At 43.8% G+C, this 18397-nt stretch overlaps 1 protein-coding gene across 1 annotated transcript; it reads left to right on the plus strand.

The window, feature by feature from the left end:
- Window positions 1-1734: 1734 nt before the first annotated feature.
- Window positions 1735-13980, plus strand: star (steroidogenic acute regulatory protein). The gene is made up of 7 exons (XM_041209897.1): window positions 1735-1798; window positions 3371-3484; window positions 4922-5049; window positions 6569-6727; window positions 8828-9012; window positions 10378-10471; window positions 13870-13980. The coding sequence occupies exons 1-7, from the start codon at window positions 1735-1737 to the stop codon at window positions 13978-13980; spliced, it is 855 nt and encodes a 284-aa protein (XP_041065831.1).
- The last annotated feature ends 4417 nt before the right edge of the window (window positions 13981-18397 follow it).

An 18397-nucleotide genomic window follows, 5' to 3' on the forward strand; every position in this document is an offset into this window, starting at 1 on the left:
GATGAGTGCAGCTCCCACAATGCTCAAGAAGCTTGACACTGTCCAGGACAAAGCAGTCTGCTTGATTGGCACCCCATCCTGCACCATACACAAGATGCACTGCAGCATCTCACCAAGGCTCCTTCTACATCACCTTCCAAACTTATGACCACTCCCATCTAGAATGACAAGGGTAGCAGATAGATGGGAATACCACCACCTAGAAGTCCCCCTCCAAGTCACTCACCATCCTGACTTGGAAATATATCGGCCATTCCTTCACTGTTGCTGGGTCAAAATCCTGGAACTCCCTCCCTAACAGCACTGTGGGTGTACCTACACCAAATGGACTGCAGTGCTTCAAGAAGGCAGCTCACCACCACCTTCTCAAGGACAATTAGGGATGGGCAATAAACGCTGGCCTAACCGGCGATGCTGACATCCCATGAAAAAATAAAATTGTAGCAAGCCCACCTGGGAGCTGGTATGAATGTTTTGGCCAGTGCTGCGTAAAGAAAGAAGAATTGCAGCACCGTAATAGCAGGTAGGTCATGATGCACCATAGATTGGCTGACATGGCCCATTGGGAATTCTGCAAAGGACAAATAACTTTTGAGATATAAACCCAGTATCACAGAATCACAGTGTAGAAGAGACCCATCGGCCCATCGAGTCTGCACCAACACTTGAGAAACGCCTGACCTACCTAACCTCATTTACCAGCACTTGGTCCATAGCCTTGAATGTTATGACATGCTAAGTGCTCGTCCAGGTACTTTTTAAAGGATGTGAGGCAACCTGCCTCCACCACCTTCCCAGGCAGTGCATTCCAGACCATCACGACCCTCTGGGTAAAAAATTTTTTCCTCACATCCCCCCTAAACCTCCTGCCCCTCACCTTGAACTTATGTCCCCTTGTGACTGACCCTTCAACTAAGGGGAACAGGTGCTCCCTATCCACCCTGTCCATGCCCCTCATAATCTTGTACACCTCGATCACGTCGCCCCTCAGTCTTCTCTGCTCCAATTGTCATTAGGAAAAATCCTAGCCTGTGATAGCTACACTTACCTTTCCCTCACTGAAAAGATGCTTTCCCCTAGAATGGTGGCCTGTTGTTGGGTTCCTCACTATTCTCCAGGCTTTTGGTGAAACTACGCAACTACTCATGATGCCCCAACAACAGGACCATCGAGTGGCACACGACAGTAGTATTAGGTTTGTTGCCTCAAGAATTGGGTCTAATGTTGCTCTCAGCCAGAAAGCCAAACACTGCAGAGAGATTGGGGGTAGGTTGGGGGTTCCACAGGGGACACGTTATGTATGGGTTTATCACGCTAGCTTGTACAAGAGGGAACTTCCTTGAAATGGAACACAATGGTGTAAATGAACCAGCAGTGAAACATTCACTGGTTTGCATCATGTATGACAACTGTCAGCTTGATGACTGGATGGTGAAGAAGAAACAGTTGAATCATTCACCTTTAATGCTCAACTTCCATAAAAATATGGTCATGTACCTTTTAACAATTAGTATGGAAACTTTAATGCACCTTGATAAATTACACAAGTTAATTGGATGAGTATTCCTGGCATTTCAGCAGAGCTGCCAAGAATGTACTTGACATTGTCCTGGTCACACCCATAAATTTTGGACCTGACATCAGTGTGTCCTTCACAGACTTATATAAAACAAAACAAGAAGACTGACAGAGGACCCAAGAGGATTCGAGTGACTAAGGTGATCAGTAAACAAGATGATTCCAGCCACTTTCAAGCTCTGTGCAGCAATCTCTTACCAGCATTTACGAACTGCAACAGGTAATTGGGAAGAGTTATTATACCTGTTTGTTAAATAATAGTTAACTGGTAAAACTTCTCTGCTGCAGTCTATGTTGAATGCACGAGTGTAGTAGTAAATGCAGATTGTTGAAAGGAGCTGGGGAGCAGTATAGGTCTTGAACTGGCTTTTGTGTTTGGATGCTTGAGGAACTTAAAAAGCCAGGGATTTTGACATGATGGAAAGTCGTCAGTGCTTTTAAAAAGCATATACATTAATAATAAGAAATAATAAGAGAGTTTACTCCTTGAATAAACTGTTGTTCCTTCTCAATTAATTCGACAGTAGCTGCCAAGACTGTTCTTACCTGGAGTGTTGTTCAGCCAATGAAGTTTGCCTCGACCAGAGTGTATTTATCAATGTCCTATTGCAAGGACTTTGAGCGACACAGAGTGTCATCAATGCACTGACTGCTTTCTGGGCTTTCAGCTGCATTGCATCTCTGTGGGAACCTCCAACAGGTGGCACCTCCGCTCCTCCCAAAGAGCAACTTACCAACAGTTTTCTCCATGCCTTGACTGACTGTGGCAGAGAATATTGAATGCTACAATCGAGAAATCTTCCCGAATTTTGCAAAGTGGAGTTTAAGAAGTTTGGACAATCCCACACCACCCCTTCAAATTGTATCACTATTTTAGTCACTTGAGAACCTCGTTCTCGGTCTTGCGCAGGGGTCACTTGGCAGGATGCAATTCCATGAAGTCAGCGGCTGCAATGACCCATACAAACTCTTTGGCCTCAATCATTCCCCTGTGGGCATTTGGCAAATGGAAGCCAAACCCTTCCCCATAGTAAAGTAAGAAAGCTACATCAATTCCTCCTGCACTGGCTTGAATTTAGAGATTGATCCAATCAGAACCTTTAAAGCAATGATGGGGTTTGATTGGATCGATCTGGAGAATCTACTGTCTCTGGTGCAGGAATTCAGATTGAGGAGACAAAAATCTAACCACTTGAGCCAGGCCATTCAGGGATGAAATCTCCAAGCACTCCTGCAAACAAAAATGCTCATGGAACCTGGAACTGTCTCTTTCACCCCCAAAAAGTGTTGGGCGCCGGGTGTCAATTAAAAATTTCATGCATGACCTGAACATTATTTTCTCCATAAGGGTGTTATGGGCGAGGGTTCAAAGGTGGGCATGTGGAGCTGAAGCACAGGTCAGCCCTGATCTAATAAAATGGTGGAATAGGTTTGGCAAGGGGAGAGCGGGGCATGCTGAATGACATCCTCCTCTGACTCTGTTTTGTTCAATCTGAATTGAACTGCATTAAAGCTGGGATGATGCTGCCTCTTAATTTCCTCAAGGAAAGAAGGAGCCAGCATAAAAGCTCACCTTCAGAGGAAGCTCCCACAGGGTGTCTGAATGATTGGACTGCTGTGTTTCTGAAGGGATGCTGTAGTTTTAGAAAAGGGGATCGGTGCTCTTCCCTCCTTGTACGGAGGGACTCATTAGAAGTTATTGGGATATTACAGTGTTCGGTCTTTCAGAGTGGCAGGACTTCTGATTTAAGATTCTGTGTTTAGAATTTCACACTCTTCTTTTGGTCTCTAGGCCTGAGACATACGGCAATGGCAGCTCTCGGACACAAACTTCATCACCTCAGGCTTCAGGGTCAAGGGCCCAGTGCATGGGTAAATCAGGTTCGCAGGAGGAGCTCCTTAATCAGTGAGTACAGATGTTTAGAGTCCTCGGCTTTCACTTGCAATTCGCGATTCCCATACTTCCGGATTCATCTTAAGCTTTCACCAAAGAAGAAATAGATAAACGTTAGGTACGTGTGAGGTGTTGCGTTTCGTCCGGAACTCTCAGGAAACCATCCCACTCCTTGGATGATAGGAGTAAAGGGGATAGAGGAGCAACGGGATGGAGGTGTACAGATACGCAAATCACTAAAAGTAGCAGTGCAGGTTTGTAAAAACATAACAAAGCTCTGGGATTCATTTCTGAGCAGAGAAGTTAAGTTCAACGTGTATGGAATCTTGGCGAGAGCACACTTAGAGTGCCACAGTTCTGGTCTCCGTCTTAAATAAAACTGCAAATAGAGGGACTGGAGAAGTTGTGAAAACGATTTACCAAAGGACATTGCCAGAACCAAGAGGCAATATCTGTCAGGGAAGATTGAATAGATTGAGGCTGTTCTCTCCTGAGAAGAGAGGGCATGAAGAGTGACCTGAAAATTGTTGAAGGGGTCGATGTAGAGAAGATGTTCCCACCTGCATAAATGTAAGATGGTCATTCATAAATCTGATAAGGAATTCAGGAGAAAATTCTTCACCCAGAGAGTGGTGAGTGTACAGGTCTCAGAACCACAGGTGTGAATATAGATGTATTTAAGGGGAAGCTGGATAAACACATGAGGGAGAAATGAATAGAAGGATATGGCGATAGGGTGAGATGAAGAGGGAGGAGGCTCATGTGGAGCATAAGCAGCTGTATGGTTGGGCGGATTGGCAGGTTTGTATGCTGTACATTCTGTGTAAATAATCAGGGTGGCCACATGATAATAACTTAGCCGACGGGCGAGAGTCAGTAAAACCTACAATGATGCAATTTCTGTTATAATCTACCATAGCGATTTTTTGCAGGTCAATGGGAACAAAGAGGGGGAATGGGTTGAATTGGATAGATTTTGTAAAGAGCCAGCATGGTCACGATCAGCCGAATGGCCTCCTCCCATGCTGCAAGATTTTATTGTCACAATCGCACTCCCATCCTATCCATACATTTAATTGGTTGAATTAATTAAAGAATCATCAGTTCGGAAAGCTCAGGAGCTGTGTTTACTAGTTGGTCTGGAACAATAGATGTAAAAATTGAAAAGGCTAAGTTGGTGGCATTGGGAGGTTTCCCCCTTTGCTGTCCCTATAATGGATCAGACATGGGTGGTGGGGGGTCCTGTATTAATACTGACTGTGGGGATTGTCAGATGCTGAGCACCACCTGATCTTGCATCCTTGGATAGTGTCAATGATATATCTTTAAAAGTCCCCCCTGCAAGACCAAGAGAAACTATTCTTTTTGTTGGTCAGGGTTCTCAAAATCTGTTTTGCATCATTTTCTTTTGCTTTTTATCTCTCCCCCTCCCTCCCCACACCAAATTAGGTTGTAGGACTGAAGAGAAGCCATATTCTGAGGCAGAAATGGCCTACGTTAAACAAGGTGAAGAAGCCCTTCACAAGTCCATCTCCATTATTCAAGATGCAAATGGATGGAAAACAGAGATCGAGGCAGTGAGTTCTGCTGTCATATTTCTATTCAGCCAATACCGCACCTGTTGCCACATAGATATAGCTCATTTAAATTGAAGTACAAAATGTCACCACAAATCAGGACCCCCTTGTTTACAATGGAAGAAAATTGGGCAGAAGTGTGAAACGAAATGCCAAAACAGTAAAGGCTCTGACAGCTGAGTTCGTAAAACCAAACTTAACTTGTTGAATGGACATAAAGCAGAGCATCGATCCTAATGGACTGTATTGCTTCACTCTATTACACCCTGATGAGTATCAGCCCTGGTTGAAAGGAGTAGAACGTGATGCTGCCAGGTTTCAGTGAAGGGAGGTGGGAGGCTCATGTGGATCTTGCACTCAGGCACAGGGCCAGTTGAGCTGAAGGGTCTAATTCTGTGCTGTAAATTTAACATAATTCACTGGTCTGCATCAAGTCCACACGCTTCATAAGGAGGTCTTGTGGTTCAGTGGGCAGTGTCCCAACCTCTAAGCCAGAAGCTCCAGGTTAAAATCCCACTCCAGGGCTGGTTACTCATGGAACTAGTGTTCATGACACGGTTCAAGCAGGTTGATAATCAGCCTACTAATCCTTCGAATACGTCCCCACTATTCCCCAGAGGGAAACAAGTGTGTGATGATACCGAACAAACACATGAACAAAAGCAAAATACTGCAGATGCTGGAAATCTGAAATAAGAACAGGAAATGCTGGACAAACTGTGCAGGTCTTTCGCCATCTGTGGAGAGAGTTAACATTTCAGAACTGAAGAGAGGTAGAAATGCGATGGGTTTTATACTGTTTAGCAGGTGGAGCAGATGGAGCAAAATAGAAAGGTCAGGGATAGGTGGGAGCTAAGGAGAAATTTGACAAATATGCCAAAGGGAGTGTTAATGGTAGTGTTAAAGATTAAAGAAAGTGCTGATAGTGGAATAAAGGTAAGATAGCAGAATGGGTTAAGAGCAGAACAAGGGTCAGCACTCTGTGAAAGCACAACATAAGAACAGGTGACATGGCCCTGTGAGGTTGTGGGGGTGAGGGTGGTGTTGGGGGGAAAAATGGTTAAACACATGAATAAAGTTGCCTCTTGTAACTCCCTGAATCATAGATCCAATAAATACAGAGGTCAAAAGCAATGGCCACCCTGGTCAATGGCATCCAGAATTGCAGAGTCCATGTGAAGTTATTCAACAGGAATAGTGTATGTGGGTTAAGCTACCAGGAAGCTATCTCTCTCTCTCACTAGGGTGGTTGGAAGGTCAGGGCATATATTTCCTTTTTCACACAAAGGGTAGTCATGATCTGGAACACTCTCATCCAAAAGATTCTGGATGCTAAAACAATTGGAACTTTCAGGCCTGAAATCAATTTTTGTTTGGTAAGGAAAGAATATGAAACAAAGGTGATGGAGCAAATCATGATCTAATTGAACAGTAGAGCAGGCTCGAGGGGCTGAATAGCCTCTTTTTGCTTCTATGTCCTTAACTGAGTGAAGAATTTAACATGTTGAATTTTTAACAGGCCAATGGTGATAAAGTGGCGAGTAAAATGCTTCCAGATATTGGCAAAGTGTTCAAGCTTGAGGTTGTAATGGACAAGCCATCGGACCTACTCTACAGCGAATTGTTTGACAAAATTGAACATATGGGAGAGTGGAACCCAAACGTGAAACAAGTGAAGGTAAGATATTATACAGGGGCACATTCAGTATCCACTTAAAAGCCAGGTTTGAAATAAATATAATCTTTAGTGGTCAGTATTCCATGGGGATAAAATTAATCCAACAACCACTTGCAAAACAGACAGCCATGCAAAGTTGCAGTGAGGTTTAACCCATATGCTCGGATCGATGGGTGATCTGCATCAGGGCTTGAGAAAAAGAATTCAGACTGACGCTCCACTGCAGTACTGAGGGTGTGCTGCACTGTTGGAGCTGTTGTGGGGTGGATGTAAAGATTGCATGGCCACCATTTTGAAGAAGAGGTGGGGTATTCTCCCTGGTGTCCTGGGCAATATTTATCCCTCAATCCAAGATCACAAAAACAGATGGTCTGGCCATTGTCGCATTGCTGCTTTGTGGGATCTTGCTGTACGTAAATTGGCAGCAGCTTTTCCTGTACCACAACAGTGACTCCTGGTGTAAAGAACTTTGAGGCATCTGTTGGTTGTGTAAAGCACAATATAAATTTATCTCTTTTTTTAAATGTTATTTTAATTCACAAGTTGCTTAGGTAGAGACCAAGTCAAAAGTCCACAATGGAATTAGCAGCTGACTTTACATTCAGGTTAGCGTTGGAGAAACAATGAACTGTCCATGGGTTGCAAATGGAGCACAGTTCAAACTGGGGACTGAAAGGATACATGCATACTTGAGCACAGTTCAAACTGGGGACTGAAGGGGTACATGCATGCTTGAGCACAGTTCAAACTGGGGACTGAAAGGATACAAGCATACTTGAGCACAGTTCAAACTGGGGACTGAAGGGGTACATGCATGCTTGGGCACAGTTCAAACTGGGGACTGAAGGGGTACATGCATACTTGGCACATTTTGGAAAACCGGGTAAGCAGACCTGTATCCTTTAGGGAAGAAAACTGCCCCCCTTGCCCAGTCTGACCACAGAATTGCAATGGTTCCAAACGCAGGCCATGACTTCACAGCAAATAGGGATGGACAATAAGAGCTAGCCTCGTCAGTCATGCCCAGATCTGGAGAAAAATGAATTTTTCAAAAAGTGACTTCACCAGTTTTCATCTGGTATTTTGCCGCCTCTCTTTCCACCTTGATCCTAGTTCCCTTATTGCCTCCCATGCAGAGGGATTTGTTAGCGACATCTTAGGACATGGTGTATTGTTAGATTTTGAAAGCTTCCAGCGAGCGGCTTATCCAAAACAGCTTCTGCAAACATTGATCTGCAAAAGAAGTCCCAGCTTTAATGTGGAATTCAAAAAAGTCTAACGGTGACCATGAAACTGTCGTTAAAAATCCATCTGGTTCACTGGTGTCCTTCAGGGAGAGAAGTCTGCCATCCTTACCCGGTCTAGGCTTCGTGTGATTCCAGATCCACAGCAATGTGGTTGACTCTTAAATGGCATAGGAAGCCACTCAGATAGGGCAATTAGGGATGGGCAATGAATGCTGGCCCAGTGAGCAATGCCCACATCCTGTGAATGAATTTTTAAAAGATTCCCTTCAATGCCGATCAGCAGAACATAGCATTCTGAACTGCAAGTTCAAATGCACAGCAATTGGGTGAACTCCACCACAGTAAGAGGACCTTCAGAAAGAATTTGGGAAGCTGGAATTGCTTTGCTTGGTGCAGAGTAGGTTAAGGAGAAATTTAATTGAGGCATTCAAAATTATGTTTGGTTTCAAGAAAGTAGTCCAGGAGAAACTGGATCAATTGGCGGAAAGGTCATAGATGGAGATAATTGGCAAAATAACAGGGGGTGGGGTGGGGTGGGGGGAAAGATGAGAATTTCTTTAATGTGGTGAGTTTTGAACGTCTGAAATGCTCTGCCTGAAAGGGCAGTGAAAGCAGATGTTTTGCAGAGGTGTGGACAAAGAACAGGGGGAGCGGGATGAAAGGGATAGTTCTTCCAAATAACTAACATGCAAAGAATGGGCCAAGTGGCCTCCATTGTGCCGTGTCCTGCTGCAATTCCCTCAGGCTGGAGACGAGCTTTGACTGGCCGAAACATAAAGTGACTGAAGTCTGAGCTCAATTTCGTCTCCTCCTTATCTCTCTTGTCGTTATTCATTGAAACCTAAATTTTCAGATCCTGAAAAAGATCAACAATGAAACGATGATTACCCACGAAGTTTCTGCAGATACTGCAGGCAACATCATCAGCCCAAGGGACTTTGTGAGTGTACGCTACTCAAAGAGACGAGGCTCGACCTGCTTCCTCTCAGGGATATCCACCCACTGTGACATGATGCCCGAGCAGAATGGCTTCATCAGGTAACACACCATCAGAGATTAAAACATCTATCAGCAGACTGGTCCCAGGAGCTTGGAAAAGACTGTGAAGCGTTTTAACAGTTTTAATGACCAAACTTAACAGACATGAAAAATTCTAATCCAGACACTAATTTACACATCTGAGTATTGTTGCAGTTCCTCCCCTTTACAATGCAGAATTAAGGGACACAGAAACAGCCGGTTTTATCCTTGGTGTCAAGAATTTCTGCCCATTTGCTTTTGGGGTCTCCTGATTAAAGTTTGAGAAAGTCTAGTTTTAACCATGCTGGACAACATCTAATTTTAAACTCCTGTGTCAGGAGTTGCCAATTACCAATCAGCTTCCAACGAATCCACAATAATATTTATGAGTCTTGGGTCTAATCCTTTCAGGGATTTCAGCAACAAAGATTTTAAGAGTTCCTCAGAAGGAGCAATTTCACATTTGTGGCCCTATTCATTGCTAAGATTTTATTTGAATGTCTCACGTGCCATTAGATACAAACAGAACCATGTTATACTCTAGTGTCCACAATGTTCATCTGCCTCTTGTTTCTGCTCCCAACAGACAGGCTGTTGTTGCCAGGTTAGTCTCTGGGTGCTAGACTAATGAGATTGACGATTGCTTGTGCATTTCAGCTCCAAAATCAGCTTTCACAGAGTTACTGTAGTTTCAGCTGCCTGCATCCTAATTCGCTCCAAGTCTCGCACAGCTACCGGCCCCCGTGCTCGTTGACCTACATTGGCACCCGCTCCAACAATGTCCCAGTTTCAAAATTTTTATGTTTGTTTTCAAATCCGTCCATGGCACTCGCCCCTCTACGTATCTCTGTAATCTCCTCCCACCCTGCAACCCTCTCAGATCTTTGTACTCCTCCAAACATGGCCTTATATGTCCCCTGCTATCCGTCATTCCACCATTGGCAGCCGTGCCTTCTACTGCCTGGACCCTAAGCTCTGGAATCCCCTCCCCACAGCTCCCCTCCTCTCTTTAATCCTTTAAGAGGCTATTCAAAACCTATCTCTTCAAATAAGCTTTCAATCATCTGCCTGAACATCTTCAAAAGTGACTTGGATAACGCACCCGTGAAATATTTTGGGATGTTTCTCTACATTAACAACACTATATAAATGCACCCTGTCGGCTTTAGGGTACATAAAGTGCAAATAGTGATCAGAATGCCTACATTAGGCCTCAATGCAATACAAAAGGAAAGCTTATTCTCAATAAGGCGACTGGGGCCAATGACATGCCTTGTATAATCCATTCCCACATTCGCTTGGCGTGTGGCATGGCTTCCATCCAAGTTTGTTTACATTACAACATCCAGTTAAAATTTATTGGCTTACCTTGTTCACTTTCAGGGCTGAGAATGGACCCACTTGCATTGTCCTCCGTCCTTCTGCTGATGACCCAAACAAGACCAAGTTCACGTGGCTACTGAGCATTGACCTGAAGGTAAGGCAGCTGATGACGAGAGGTTAACAATTCTGGGTGTTGATCTGAGTACCTAAATACAGAACTCTGACCTCTCCAAGTGTTGAACAAGGGATGCAAGCAAGAGATGGATAGTCGGCTGATGGAAACAAGACTATTTTCTGCAAGACTGCACAATTAGTCATGGCAGCCTGTTGCTGGATCATAGATTTCCAATATTAACCTAATCATGAATTAAATATCACCAGTTGACATTGCAACATTTTGCATAGGTGGCAAGAAGACATCAAGAGCTTAATAATTAAGTGACATTAAAACAGTGGAAAGAGCACAACAGTGGAAAGACATCTCCTTCCAAACCTGTGACCACAGCCAAATAGAAGGACAAGGGCAGCAGACAGATGGGAACACCACCACCTAGAAGTTCCTCTCCAAGTCACTCACCATCCTGACTTGGAAACATATCGCCGTTCCTTCACTGTCGCTGGGTCAAAATCCTGGAGCTCCCTCCCTAATAGCACTGTGGGTGTACCTATACCACATGGACTGCAGCTCACAACAACCTTCTCAAGGGGCAATTGGGGATGGGCAGTAAATGCTGGCCTAGCCAGTGAAGCCCACATCCCATGAATGAATGAAAAAAATTGATGCCTGTCTCTTCTCAACTTTTTACAATTTACATTAATGACTTAGATGAGGGGAGTGAGACATGGTAGCTAAATTTACAGATGACACAAAGATAGGTAGGAAAATAAAAGCAAAAAACTGCAGATGCTGGAAATCCAAAACAAAAATAAAAATACCTGGAAAAACTCAGCAGGTCTGGCAGCATCTGTGGAGAAGAACACAGTTAATGTTTCGAGTCCGTATGACTTATGGTCATATGGACTCGAAACGTTAATTGTGTTCCTCTCCGCAGATGCTGCCAGACCTGCTGAGTTTTTCCAGGTATATTTATTTTTGTTTTAGGTAGGAAAGTATGTTGTGAAGAGGACATGAAGAGACTGCAGATGGAAAAAAATAGGTTGAATGAGTGGGCAAAGATCTGACAAATGGAGTTTAATGTGGGAAAATGTGAAGTTCACTTTGGCAGGAAGAACAAAAAAGCAGAATATTAATTAAATGGAGAATGGCTGCGTAATTCTGAGATGCAGCATGATCTAGGTGTTCTAGTACATGAGTCACAAAAAGTTAGTATGCAGGTGCAGCAAGCAATTAAGAAGGCTAATCCTATATTACGAGAGGGATTGAACATAAAAGTAAGGATGTTATGCTTCATTTATACAGAACATTGGTGAGACCGCACCTCGAGTACTGTGTGCAGTTTTGGTCTCCTTATTTAAGGAAGAATGTAAATGCATTGGAGGCGATTTGAATGAGGTTTACTAGATTGATATCTGGAATGAGTTTCCACTGGAGTTTAGAAGAATAAGGGGTGATTTGATTGAAGTGTACAAGATCCTGAACGGCCTTGACAAGGTGGAAGTGGAAAGGATGTTTCCTCTTGTGGGTGAGTCCAGAACTAGGGGCCACTGTTTTAAAATTAGGGGTTGCCCTTTTAGTAGAGATGAGGAGAATTTTTTTCTCTGAGGGTTGTGCAACTTTGGAACTCTCTGCCTCAGAAGGTGGTGGAGGTGGGGGTCATTGAATATTTTTAAGGCCATGGTAGATAGATTCTTGTTAGGCAAGGGAATCAAAGGTTATTGGGGTTACATGGGAATGTGGAAATCCAAACACAAGGAGATCAGCCATGATCAGCAGGCTCGAGGGGCCGAATGGTCTACTCCTGTTCCTATTTCTTATGTTCTTATAGAGAAATACTTGCCCATAATAACCTAAGTAATTTCCAGGACTACTACACTAACCTACAGACAATCCTCAGTCTCTATCCAGGCTTTTACAGTTAATGGGTTAACATCCTCAATTGCATTGTGTGTACTGATGAGTAATGAATAGTGCGCATGATGGGACTGGGCTGGTGAGCTGGGGTTCAGTTTGAGGTGGGGGAGAGGAGAAACAAGGGGAATGATGCAAGGATTTAGAGGGTTCAATCCTGAGCAGAGCATATGGAAATGTGACTTGTATTTCCTTGAGAATTAGAAGATTATGGGGCGATCTGATTGAGGCATTTAAACTGTTAAAAGGAGTTGATAAGGCAGATAGAGAAACTATCTGCTCTGTTGGGTGAAATTAAGAACGAGAGGACAGCATCTTAAAATTCCCCGCTGGGCCATTTGGGAGCAAAACCTGGGCACATTTTTTCCAATGCAGGGAATTAGAAATCTGGAGCTCCACCTAAAAACCCTGGGAAAATTGCAGCTTACCAGACTGAAACAGATGTTTGGGGCAAAGAATATCAAGGGTATGGTGCAAAGGTAATGAAATGGAGTTGAAGTGCAGGGCAGCCATAATCAAACTGCATGGCAGAGCAGAGCTGTATGGCCTATTCCTGTTTCTAAACTTGCCCCCACCCCCCCCCAAAAATAAAAATCACCTGTATTTCTGAGGCTTCATTGAAAGTAAGTTGCTTCCTCAGAAGAGTTAACAGAACCAGAACAGCATATGTTCGCTACTCCAACTGCCTACAAACTCATGAGAACATTGCTTTAAGTGTGGTCCAGTGAAGTCACCCATTCAGACCAAAGTTTGAAGCATTCTTGCTGCAATCAACTCATAGTTAAAGTAAGACTTGCCTGTTCTGGAATGTATTGCCCATCCCTAATTGCCCTTGAGAAGATAATGACGATCCACCTTCTTGGACTGTTGGCAGTCTGTGTGAAGACAGGTTGGGAGTTCCAGGAATTTCACTCCGACCGTGAGGGAATGGTGATATTATTTCCAAGTCAGGAGGCGAGGCGATGAGGAGTGAGGGGAGCTTGGAGGTGACTATGTTCCCTTGTAGCTGCTGCTCTGATCTCTATTGGTGACCGAGGTGTCAGGTTTGGGAGGCACTGCTGCAGATGCTTTGGTCAAGCTGCTGCAAAGCATTTTGTAGGTAGTACCCACCTTAGCTTCCAGACGGAGCAGATGTTTACCACAGTGGATGGGCTATTGGTCAACCTGGTTGACCCCTGATGAGTATCAGTTTTTAAACTCGTCAAGTGAGATGGCGGGAGTGGGGATTTAATTCTGCTCCGCTGAGGGAGAACAAACCAAAATGCTCTACCTGAAATAGTGATAACAGATTCATCAGTAACTTTCGAAAGAGTTGGATAAATTTTTGAAGTGACACATCTGCAGGGCTACGGGGAAACAGCAGGGGGTAGGACTAACTGGATGGCTCTGAGATGGCCTAATTGGCCTCCTGTGCTCATTGAAAGACAGAATTGCAAGGAAAGCAAACACTTTGCATCCTTTTCTCCTGTCGTTTGACTGCAATATCTGAATGATTAAACGATATATTCTTTTCACCGTTTTAGGGCTGGTTGCCAAAGTCTCTCATCGACCAAGTTCTTTCTCAAAGCCAAGCCGACTTTGCTCAGCACCTACGTCGGCACATGGATTCGAGCACTGCTGTACCCAGTTGCTGAAGCTGCCCATGTTCATCAGCGGTGGGAAATCTCTGTTCAACATCTCATTTCAACAGAAACTTTTTTTAATATACAAGCGCCCTATGGCTTCAAAAAAAGTATCCACTTTGTGACCTGTGGGAATGATCCTTTTGAAAGAAACAGAGAAACTTCCAACCTCTAACATTTTAAATCTTCAAAAATCAATGGTTAATCTAAGTCACTATTCTGAATAGTTGCATGTATTAGTTTTTTTGCTCAGTCAAGGGAATGACGTTAGCGATGGTCAATAAAATATTTTGGCCTTGTGTGTCAGTGTTCCCAGGTCACGTGTAAAAGCAGGTTAGAGACAGAAAGTTTCCTGTCTTAGCCCTCTCCTTTTGTTTCATTTTCCTGCCAACATCTTTTTCATGAACCATAACAGTCCCCTGTGCTTCGAGTACACTGAGGTTGCTCATTTACTGGACACCAATTTGCTGTGGAGTTGATTCCAGTTGGACACCCAATCCATGACCGAAGACTTGCTGCACAGTTCTTAAAACTGGCAAAAAAAAATTTTTGATTCTGGTGGTGAAGGGAGGATTGAAAACCACATTTCAAAAAGGTGAAAGGGTCCACTTTTCACCCTGAGCCATCTCTCTGCAGAATTGCGTTGAATCTATATCACTGGAGGCTCCATCACTTTCATCAAGCAAGCGCAGAACCGCAAGGTCCCTGATACAGACAGATCTTTACTGAGGTGTCCAGCTTACAAGAGCTGGATCCTCATAACCTGTGAGCAAACCCCCGTGCTCCACAGGTGAGGGGAGCAAAACATTTCAAATTGTTCGACTGCTTTAAAAACAGGAAGTGTTGGAAAAACTTAGCTCTGGAAGCATCTGTGGAGAGAGGAACGTGGTTAATGTTTCAAGTCCAATATGACTCTGCTCCAGAGCTCTTCTTTTGAGTTCTGAAGACGAGTCATGTTGGACTGATTGGAGCTTTTATTTCAGATCTCCAGCATCTGCAGTATTCTGCTTTAAGTGCTCTGCTGTTTTGTTCCTTTGCCCTTGCTCTTCTTGCGCCAAGCCTCACACAAACCTGTTATCAGGTTCCAGACAATGCAAGGCCAGGAGGAACACAGGGACCAAAGCCCTGGGGGTTACTATCTCCTTCTGACATGCCTGCAGCAAAGGTAAAACTCAAACCACAGGCTGACTGTGCAACCAGGAACAGGTGCAAACCAAGCACTGCAGTGCTTGTAAGCTTCAACTCATCTTTCGGATGACATTAGTTACCCCAGTTTTAATTGCCCCTTCCTTTTGCATTGCTTGATCGTGTACCAGATACTGACAGATACACAGCACCTGCCTGATGCTTGGTTAGTTCCAGCTTTGATAGGTTTTCTTCTGATTCTTTAAAAGACAAGTCAGCTTTTATTGTTGAAGCAAAAAGCAGAGGCTGGTAAAGAGAGTGGAGGTACAGAGCAGCCAGGATCAAACCAACAGCACTGGAAGTTTTCAGGACCCGACCCCGGTTCTGAAGAGATTGATGCCCATGATACAGTGAGTTTTAAAATAAATATTTGCACAGTCATGTTCAGCCTTGTGCAAGGGCAATAACGTAGAAAGCCTCCTCCCTCCTTTGCAGAACATACAGGACACAGGTAGATGTCAATCACCAGCTTTGGAACAAAATTTGTGCCTCCACACAAACCTCCTCCCATTTCCCATTCAACAGTTGAAGGTTTATTGCAATATTGTACTTGAGATATGAAAAACTTCTAACAAATGAAATTGTTGGGTTACCTCGTCATAGACATGTCCTCAGATGGCAATGTGATGCTGCCTGGGTTTTGCACTGTGTATGTATATATATTATATGTATATACTCCAGTTCTTATATTTAAAATTGAAAATGCACAGCATTATTAACTTTGCTATTTATTGATGTTAATGTTTAATAACAAGCACACTGCAAATAAAGTGCTCTGTGATTTGTATTTATTACATATTTTAAATAAATTTCCACACTGAGCACTATGAAAATCCTTCTCGAAATTGGAACTGTTATGAAACCAGTGGGGAAATACTTATCATTGGTACTTGAATTGTTCACCTCTGCCGCCTTCTTGCAGTGTTGCTGAGATGAGGTGCTGTAGAGGTGTTTTTTGCGTATTCTTTGATAGAGCGCGCGTGTGTTGCTGGCTCGGCCAGCATTTATTGCCCATCCCTAATTGCCCCCGAGCAGGTGGTGGTGAGCTGCCTTCTTGAACTGCTGCAGTCCATGTGGTGTAGGTACACCCAAACTGCTGTCAGGGAGGGAGCTTAAGGATTTTGACCCAGTGATCACGAAGGAACTGTGATATATTTCCACATGACTTGGAGAGGAACTTGTAGGTGGTGGTGCTCCCATACATCTGCTGCCCTTGTCCTTTTAGGTGGTGGGGATCACAGGTTTGGAAGGTGCTGCCTAAGGGGGCTGGATAAGTTGTTGCAGTGCCTCTTGAAGGTGGTACACATTGCCACCACTGTTCATCAGTGGTGGAGAGAGTGAATGTTAAAGCTGGTGGATGATGGGTGCCAAACAAGTGGTAGTGGTTTGTCCTGGATGATGTCAAGCTTCTTCAGTCATGTTGGAACTACGCTCTTCCAGGCAAGTGGAGAGTTTTCCATCACACTCCTCACTTGTACCTCATAGATGTATCAAATAGTTCAATGGATGAAGCACAGGAAGATTGAAAGGACAGGTTGAGGCAGGGAGAAGGCAAGCTGAGGGCTACATGTGTTTTCTGAAACAGAGGATGGTCAACAGCTGTAGCGGCTGACTTCAGGATAGTGGAGAAGGTCAGAACACTGAATTGTGCAATGGAAGAGTTGTGTCAGGACACAACAGGTTTAGGGCTCATTCAGCAGAACTTTTTTCATTAGCTCCCCCAGACGTTCTCGCCATACTTTCCTCTCAATGCTGCCGATTGCTGGGGTCGGATTCCCAAGACAGCCATCTGCCACCTCCCCTAATGACCCATTATTCCTGTATCTGCCTCACGATTTAGGAGATGCGCATTATTTGATCATAGGCAAGCATTTCCCTTTTAGGTTTCAAGCACAGATATCAACTGGGCTGATTTTTCACTCTCGTGCCTGACCGTGCCCCAATTGCTGAATTGACTGAGAGCAGCGCAGGAATTAAACCTGGCATCTTTTGATCTACACTGGGCAATTAGCTTATCAACTCTCACCTTCCCTTTCCACAATTCCATGTATTAAGACCACAGCGATTTCCCATTCTATTCAACTGCTGAACCCATTCCAGGGTTTGGCCTCTAATGAAGCTTGTGGTGTCCATTAGTCCTACTTCACTCAAACCACCCTCTCGCCTTCAGCCGACACAGAATTAGACTGATAGTTAATTCCTCCATCAGCCTCTCCACACCACCTCTAATCCTTTGGACACTAGACAGACTATTAATTCCCAACCCCCCACCACACAAATATATCCTGCAAACTGCTTATTCTCACAACTAAGATCCATAGCCACTTGAAGGTCAGACATGCTAAGTGTCAAATCTTCTGGGTCAGACTAAAAGATAGTTACTAACAGCGAAGCTTTTACTTTTCAAAGCTTTGTGGAAACAAGTGCTCCCAGTTGAAATCAGTAGTTATTCTGGGATATTTGGAGGAATGTATATCAGGCCCAACACTGATAGCAACAAATTGCTCACTGCAAAATGTGTAGACACCCATGCCCTCAGAGCAAGACAACACCGTAGGCTAAAAGTACTAGTACAATTTATTTACAGATAAAATACACAAATAGGAAGACACAATGCTAATATTTCCCCCCTTGGATCTGAGCATCCTAACTTAAAATTGGTCCGAAGTGTCATAATATCCATCAATTTCCCTGTCCCTTTGCAACATCACTCTTCTCAACTCCAGTTGGTTGACCCTTTCACCAATCTTTCACTTTGCAAAGAAAATTAAAGGATGAGCTGGAGGAAAAACATGGACAAGCCCCAGATGCATCTAGGAAATGGCAAGCATACAAACCCAATTCCCAAACAAACTGACAAGAAAACTGTTAAGTGCAGGCAGAAATGAAGCTACTTTGCCCTACAGGATGGAACAGAATGACATTCAATTCTCACAAATATCCATCAGCAGTCCAATTTTAAAATATGGGCTCTTTTTTACCATTGTCCTAATTTAGGTTAGATGGGCAGATGTCTGAGACATTAGAGGCTTCAAGTTAAACTGGAAAGAGGTGAAAAATACGTCAATACGAAGGTCATGAGGATGACTTCAAACCTATAAGTGGATATAAAAACCAGAAAGAAATAGAGGTGACAATTGGCAGACAGCGAAAGCAAGAACCTGCCAATGTCATATCCTTCCTCCCAGAATGAGGGCACACAAATATACAACACAACTTTGCTCAGGAGCACAAGAGACGGACA

This window comes from Carcharodon carcharias, chromosome 17, assembly GCF_017639515.1.
Source record: "Carcharodon carcharias isolate sCarCar2 chromosome 17, sCarCar2.pri, whole genome shotgun sequence".
NCBI lineage: Eukaryota > Metazoa > Chordata > Chondrichthyes > Lamniformes > Lamnidae > Carcharodon > Carcharodon carcharias.